The 8,570-nt window shown below is 35.5% G+C and overlaps 1 protein-coding gene across 1 annotated transcript; it reads right to left on the bottom strand.

Moving 5' to 3' along the window:
* Positions 1-7,585: 7,585 nt before the first annotated feature.
* LOC111372006 lies at positions 7,586-8,179 on the bottom strand. The gene has a single exon (XM_022994146.1). It carries the CDS (start codon positions 8,177-8,179, stop codon positions 7,586-7,588), a length of 594 nt encoding a protein of 197 aa, XP_022849914.1.
* Between the last annotated feature and the right edge of the window lie 391 nt (positions 8,180-8,570).

Raw genomic sequence — 8,570 nt, 5'->3', positions numbered from 1 at the left:
AGTTTGGGGGGGGGGGGGGATTAAAATCAATTTTTAATAAATTTTGTATATAAATTGATGAAATATATGGTTGAAAAGTTGTAAAAATCATAAAATATGAGGTTAAAATTAGTTGTGACTTTAATTTGAATTAAAATCTAGAATTTAATACCTATCGAACAAAGACTTAGTAACTTAACCAGTAGATATGAAAGGAGATGGACAAGGGTGAAATTTAACTTCAAGAATTCCTTCAAGCATTTGGCGGGCCTTTTTCATGGTTGGCCTCAGAGATGAATCTTCTTTGTTAAGCAATTTGTTGTCAAACGACCTCCCCAAACTAAGATGTGAACTCAATTTTAATTACAGTCGGCATGGACCAAATGACTGAACGGTATGTCAACACCGCAAATGAGATGACTCAACCCCAATTTTGTACGGACCACTAAAAGCAGCCTAATTTAGTAGTGTTGCTCGTGACCCTTCTCATTTACTTGGATGGCTTATCTATGGTACCCATTTGGAGTCCATTATTCTTGTGTTGGGCCTTTTAGGTCACTATCTTAACCTAACCTACCTTTTTTGGTCTTTCCTTTGGGCTATATACCCATCTTCTCTAGTGCCTACAAAACACACGTTGCTGCTTCCTTTGTGATTCCTGTTTCTCTATCCAGTTTCTATTAGCTTACTTGTTCTACTTTTGTGGTTAATCTTTGTGTGATATTGGCCTTTCTTGGTAATCTCTTGGGAGGTAATTTAAAGCAACCGTAAAGGGGAAGAAGCAAAGCTGGGTGTTTAGGTTGTTTCTTGAATGTGATGTTGATTTGGTAGTAAATTGAGCTCAATAACGCCTTGGTATTTGTGGGTTTTCACTCTACAACTGGTATTAGAGCGAGAGGGAGAAAATTTTGCAAAAATCAGGTTGAAATCACTAAGAGAGGCACAATTTTGTTTTTGTACTCAAATCTAAAAACTTCAAATTCCGATCAAACGCAACTCCGTTGGACGAATGGAGGCCGGACCCATAATCAACGGATCGAGGCGGTGGTGGGGCGCGTGACAGCTCCTACGGGCGACATGTGGAGTAGTTTTGCGATGAGATTTTTTCGGCCAATTTGTGTATTTTAATCTCCTAACGCACTAATATTGTTTGTTTTGTGTTTCAGGTTACATAGGAAAATTTAAACTATTTTGCCCAGGATATCAATATGTATTTGTATTTGATTGGCATTGATATATTTGCTGAATCTTTAGGATAGGATAGTGGTGGCCCTAAAGCAGTAAATTCACATCTCTCGACTTTATGGACTCGGATAGGTTCGTCTGGTAAATTAACTTAACACGTTTAATTTACAACATTAGCGCGTCACCGTATAGAGTGACAATAGGGTTGTGGTTACCGTGAAGCATTAACATTGCTTTTGCTAGGAATTAGGATTACTTGCTCTTAACTGTTTGATTGAGTACTAGCTCTTGTTAAATCAATATATTATTCTGTATGCTATAATTTCCGTGAAACTTGTTATCTATTAGACATATCTAATTTTGTTGAATTGTCATTTTCGCTGCTTATTAATTCTATTAGAATATCGAGACCTTACCATTTTGAACATTCCATTGACAGTGACCAAGGACTACTTTTTGTGGTTTGACTATGTTTTGTGCATTTTGGCTGTTTTGTGAAAATGATAACTCAAAACTTTGATTTAGGGATTTATAATGGAAAATGTGATTTTTCAATCTGACAACAAGTTTCAAAAGCCATTGAAGGCAATTTTCTAGGTGATTTTCCAAAAGAACAAAAAATAGAAGCCGATGAGCTTGCTTATATCTCAATCATTCTACACTTGTCTGGGTTTGTTTTAAGAAATGTGGGTAAGCTAAAAATCACCAAAGAACTTTGGAAAAAATTAGAAGATCTGTATTTGCTCAAATCTACCTCAAATAAGCTTTACTTACTTGAACATTTCTTCAACTTTAAAATGGATCCTTCAAAGGATCTCGATGACAATTTAGATGTATTTAACAAATTAGTGCAAGGTATTGTTAACTGCGATAAGGCTGTGTCTGAAACCTATAAGGTCATAATCTTGCTCAATTCTACACCTGACTCATATAAGAAAGTTAAAAATGCTATTAAGTATGTTATGGACAATTTGACTCCTGAAATTGTCTTAGACTCTTTTGGAAGTAAGAAAATGCAAATTAAAGCTGAAAAATATGATAAGAAAAGTGGTGAAATACATATGATGCGGGGTAGAACCAATTTAGGCAAAACAGTCATGATGGACACCAAAGTAGTGGCGAGTTAAGTAGTAATGGATGGAAGAAAAAGGGCAATGGTAGGTCTAGATCAAAGTCTAGAATGAAGGTTAGAAAATGTTATGGCTGTGGGAACATAAGGCATTTTATAAAAGATTGTTATAAAGAGAAGAGTAAGCAAAAGATTAAGGAGAGAGATAAGGATAACTTATTGTCTTCTGCTTCCGATGTTGATGACGGTGAGGTTTACATGATTACAAGTCCTATTGCGTATACTATTAAATTGAATCTAACTGCTAATTATCGCATGCATGAGTGAATACTTGATTCTAGTTTATCTTTTCATGTGATTTCTGAAATGAATTGGTTTAAAAATTTGTATGAATCTAATACTGGACATGTTGTGCTGTTTGATAATTTTGCCTATATAATTGCTGGAATTTGTGACATTAATTTAAAGTTTGACATTGGTTTGGTATACATCTTGAAAGATGTTAGATATATTCCTAAACTGTCTAGGAATTTATTTTCAGTAGAAAGACTTGAAAAGGATGACTTTGCTGGTAAAATTGCAAACTGAACGTTAAAGATGATTAAGGGTGTTGGGAATTAAGAAAAATGACATTTATATCACTATTGGAGAAGTGATCAGAGGTTAAAACTCTTCTATCTCTTCTGCCAAGTTTGATCACACACATACATGGCATGGCATAATAGGCTTGCACACGTAGGTATTAAGGGACTTATGCTTCTTAATGAAAAATACGTATTTGGTAATGACCGTGTGTCTGATTTGTCATTCTGTGATTACTGTATGCTTGGTAACCATTATAAAACATCTTTCTCCACTAGCGTTCATAAAGCTAAAGACACGATTGAATGTGTACATTTTGATCTGTGGTGTCATGCTAATAATCTCATATCGGGTGGGAATAGGTATTTTGTGTCTAATATTGATGACTACACTAGGAAAGTGTGGGTTTATCTTATGAAAGATAAATCTAACACTTTCAACAACTTTAATAATTGGAAAAGATAAGTGGAAAACCAAACTGACAAAATGATTAAATTTTTAAGAACAAATAATGGCCTACACTTTTTAACACCGAATTTGACAATGTGTAAAGAAAATGGAATAATAAGGCATAAAAATATTCCTTACACTCCCCAGCAAAATGGGGTAGCGGAAAAAATAAATAGAACCATACTTGATAAAGTGCATTACGTGATGTTAAGTTCTGGTGTCCCAAAGTCATTATGGAGTGAAACTGTTATGACTGCTTGTTATTTGATTAATTTGACTCCATCCGCTGCTTTAAATGGCAATACTCCTCATGAAAGGTAGTTTGGTAAACTGTGTGATTATTAGAACTTTTGGATGTGCTATTTTTTCTCATAAGAGTGAGAGAAAGCTTGAGCCTAAAGCTAGAAAGTATGTCTTTCTAGGATACTCTGGGGGTGTTAAGGGTTATAGGTTGTGGGATAGAAGCTAAAGGGTGTTATGATCATCATGAGTAGGGATGTTATGTTTAACGAGGGTGAGATACCTTGCCTTTAGGGTGAACTTGAACCTGTGAGTGAAACAGAACTAGGTGAAGAGAGAGATCAATTTAAGATGGAGTTAGAAAAACTATACGCCTTGTCCATAACGCGTCTAGCTCATCACAAGAGTAAACAAAATGTCTCAATACATATAATCATTACCTTGGCTAAAAATATGCATGACTCAGGCATGGGACTGGTCAAAATGTCTCATTATATATATATAAACATTGCCTTGTCCAAAATGCGCGTAACTCAGGCACGAGACTGATCGAAATGTCTCAATACATAAAGTACACCTTGTCCAAAATGCGCGTGACTCAAGCATTCATAGACATTACTATATTTCAAGAACAAAATAGAATATCAGCAGAGATAATATGGTAAAATAGCAATGATTACACAAATCCTACTAATCAAATACAACATAAGACTCTAACAATACCAAATGAGCCACATGCTCCTAAAACAATTTTGGAGCTAAACCTTTAGTTAGTGGGTCAGCTAACATATGATCTGTCGAAATATGCTCAATACAAATATAAGACTCGATTATTTTCTCTCTTACAAACAAATACTTAATATCAATATGCTTAGAGCATGAAGAACTTATAGTATTTCGAGAGAAAGCGACTGTTGCAGTATTGTCACAAAATATCTTTAGCGGCCTGCAAATGGTATTCACTACAACTAACCCTAAGATAAAGTTCCACAACTATATAGCCTGACATGTAGCCTTATAACAAGCCACATACTGTACCTCTATCGTGGAGGAAGCAACAAGTGTCTGTTTTACACTTTTCCGAGAAACAACACCCCTTGCCATCATAAAAACATAACTAGAAGTAGATATTCTATCATCTAAACAACCTGAAAGCATCATCAGAATATCCAACTACATCAAGAATGTCAGATCGTCGATATGTAAGCATTAGATCTTTAGTTCCTTGTAAGTACCTAAGTACTTTCTTTGCAGCTTTCCAGTGAGCCAAACCAGGATCATTCAAGTATCTCCCAAGTACACTGACAATATATGAAATGTTAGGCCGTGTACATATTTGAGCATACATTAAACTACCCACAACTGAAGAATAGGGAATTGTTTTCATTTGAGTCCTCTCATTATCATCCTTAGGGCATTGAGAATTAGAAAATTTATCACCTTTCACAATAGGTGCTTTTCCAAGAGAACAAGAATGCATATTAAACCTACTCAAAACTCGATCCATATAGGTTTTCTAAGATAATCCAAGAACGCCTCTAGATCTATTACAAAAAATCTGAATCCCCATGACATAAGAGGCTTTACCAAGATCCTTCATATCAAAATGAGATGACAGCATATGCTTTGTCTCAAGTAAAAGCTTAATGTCATTTGTAGCGAGTAATATATCATCAACATAAAGAACAAGAAAAATGTACTTACTCCCAGAGGCCCTTAAGTATATGCATTGATCAACAACATTTTCGTTGAAACCGAAAGAAGTGATAATCTCATCAAATTTTAGGTACCACTGTCTCGATGCTTGCTTAAGCCCATAAATAGACTTCTTAAGCTTACACACCATGTGTTCTTTTCCATCTACTTGGAAACCATCTAGTTGCATCATGTACATGTCCTCAAATAAATGTCCATTAAGAAAAGTTGTCTTGACATCCATTTGATGCAATTCAAGATAAAACTGAGCCACTAATACCATAATAATTCAAAAAGAATCCTTAGGAGAAACAGGCGAAAAGGTATCCTTATAATCAATGCCTTCTCTTTGATTAAAGCCCTTAGCAACAAGCCTAACTTTATACCTTTCTACCTGACCTTGAGAATTATACTTGGTCTTAAAAATCCATTTATAGCCAATTGGCCTACAGCCAAAAGGTAGTTCAACTAAGTCCCATACTCCGTTTCGACACATCGATGCCATCTCATCATGCATAGCATCCATCCAAAATGAATATTTAGGACTATCAATGGCCTCCTTAAAAGAGGTCGGATCAAGAGACATACCAGCATCAAACTCATGCTCCTGCAAATAGATAATATAGTCATTAGAAATTGTTGGTCTGCAAATTCTCTGTGATCTTCTCAAAAGAATATCATTAGTCCCCATATCAACATCAACCATAGTGTCAACAACGGGGTCTTGGACAATAGTATTGGTTCCCTCTGTCAATGGTGGCACAACCACCGATGAAGGAGTGACCTGAACAGGTATAATATCATGCTTCTCCCTAAATAGAACTTCACGTGGTACGGAGCTCCCACTATCACTAACATCCTCAAAGAAGATGGCTCAATCAGATTCAATGATTCTAGTAATATTACAAGGGCAATAAAACCTAGATCCTCTTGATCCCACACAATACCCGACAAAATATCCAGTGATGGTCTTAGGATCAAGTTTCTTCTGCTGAGGATTATAAGGCTTTATTTCTGCTTTGCAACCCCAAACACAAAAATGACGCAAAGTAGGTCTTTTACCTGACCATAACTCATAAGGGGTTTTAGGAACAATTTGCTTGGCATTTGATTCAGAATGTAGGCAGTAGTTTTCAAAGCCTCGCCCCATGAAAAATCAAGCAAAGTAGAATGCTTAAGCGTACACTGCACCATGTCCATAAGAGTACGATTTCTTCTTTCTGCAATACCATTCTGTTCAAGAGTTTCGGGCATTATGTACTGACCCTTAATACCACGTGTCTTGAGAAAACTAGCAAAAGGTCTAGGATTTCTACCAATTTCATCATATCTTCCATAAAATTCACCTCCTCTATTTGATCTTACTGCTATGATTTTCTTGTTTTTCTGGAGTTCCACGACAGCTTTGAAAGCCTTAAAGGCTTCCAATGAATCTGATTTTTCTCGAATGAGCTCAATGTAACAATAGCAAGAATAATCATCAATAAAAGTAATGAAATATTTATAATTTCCTAAAGCAGCAGGTGAAATGGGACCACAAACATCAGTATGAATTACATCTAGAATTTTCACACTTCTACTAATCTTTTGTTTTCTAGGTTTCGTTGGAAGCTTCCCTTTGATATAAGCAACACAAGTTTCAAAATCAGAGAAATTCAAGTCAACTAGTATACCATCTTTAATCAACCTTTCCATTCTTTCTTTAGAAATATGACCCAACTTTTTATACCAGAACATGGAAAAGTTTTCATTAGATCTAGTACGTGTAGAACCAACTACAGTATTCACAACAGAAACGCTAGAAGAAGTAGAATCTAAAGCAGGAAACAAGTTAATTCTATTCAAACCATCATATAATGTAGCAGTACCAACCACAATAGAATTATAATAGATTGTAGCATTTCCATTTCCAAAATGAAAAACATATCCACATTTATCCAAAATAGAAACAAAGATGAGATTTCTTCTAATAGAAGGTATAAAAGTAGTATCAGACAAGTTCAAAACGTGCTTAGAAGCCAAAATAGGTCTGAATGTTCCAATATGTTCAACTTTAACCTTCACCCCATGGCCCATGTTTACTACTGACTCTATGTCAATTGGTCTTCTGCGGTTCCTTAATTCCTGCAAAGAATTTGTAGTGTAAATGGTTGCACCAGTATCTAGCCACCAAGTATCAGAAGGCACATTGACTAGATTAGATTCAAAACATACTAGTATCGAATGTGTACCTTTCTTATCTAACCAAGCCTTAAACTTCCTAGAATCAACCTTCTTGTGCCCAAAAATATGACAAAAGCTACACTTACCCTTGAAACCTTCCTTCATAGGCCTATTTGGAACACTCATGATAGCTTGTTGAGGAGGTCTCCCAGATTTCTTCATCTAACTGGATTTGCTACTATTACCTTTGAAAAATTTCTTCGTCCCTTTATCAGTAGTTATCATGAAAGCAACATGAGACTTTTCCTTTTTTATCATCTCTTCTTCTTGAGTTACAATAGCAGTCATTTCACTCAAGTCCCATTCTTCTTTCTGAGCATTATAAGAAGTCTTGAGTGCATCAAACTGTGATGGCAAGGATTCAAGTACTTGCCATACAAGAAAATTATTTGCTAACTCAACTTTCATTCCTTTCAGCTTGTAAAAGAAATGAGTAAGCTTCATAATATGCTCTCTAAATCCACTAACTCCATCATAGGTTGTGGTAATAAGAAGTTTCATCAAAGTTTCCTTTTCTGCCTTGTCAAACTTAGTAAATTTCTTCCCAACAGCCTCAAGATACTCTTTGGCATTACCTGTATCAGATGTGCTCTGCCTGATAGAGTTGTCAATAGTATACTTCATGATCATAAGACAAGTTGACATGATGGGCTCAACAATGGCTAAAATTCTAAATGTCTCTACATTGAATTGTACAATGACCTTCCTGCCTCTTCCCAATTGAATGAAATGTTTCCTGTCTTTTCCACCCATCATGTCAACTTGGAAATATTTTGGAGACCTTTTCTTTTATGGCCGTAATTCTAAAGAACCGAATCATCTAATCCAATATAAAAAGTGCACATACTTTTAGAATCCATGAATTTTAAAATTTTCATTTGTTCATGTGAAACAACCTTGTTTGAAATTTATGGTACAACCTACATGTTTGGCTTTCCTTGGAGTTCATTTACCACTTGACATAAATCCCATCACACACTATGCATCTATGCCAAATTAATTCCCATATGCAAATTTGTAAATCTGTTAACAAGAACACATCATTTGTCACGATAACTTTCCAGAAGAATGAACATTCCTTCTCAAAGGTTTTCCATGTCTCTCATGGCGAAATGGGACACAATATTAGCGACAACGTTAATATCTC

The sequence above is a fragment of the Olea europaea genome, chromosome 23 (genome assembly GCF_002742605.1).
Source record: "Olea europaea var. sylvestris chromosome 23, O_europaea_v1, whole genome shotgun sequence".
Classification (NCBI taxonomy): domain Eukaryota; kingdom Viridiplantae; phylum Streptophyta; class Magnoliopsida; order Lamiales; family Oleaceae; genus Olea; species Olea europaea.
The sequence above is the reverse complement of the archived record's forward strand: the minus strand, read 5'-3'. Positions and strand labels throughout refer to the sequence as shown.

Coding starts and splice junctions, on each gene's coding strand:
- LOC111372006 (XM_022994146.1), bottom strand. CDS start 8,179: ATGATGGGTGGAAAAGACAGGAAACATTTCATTCAATTGGGAAGAGGC.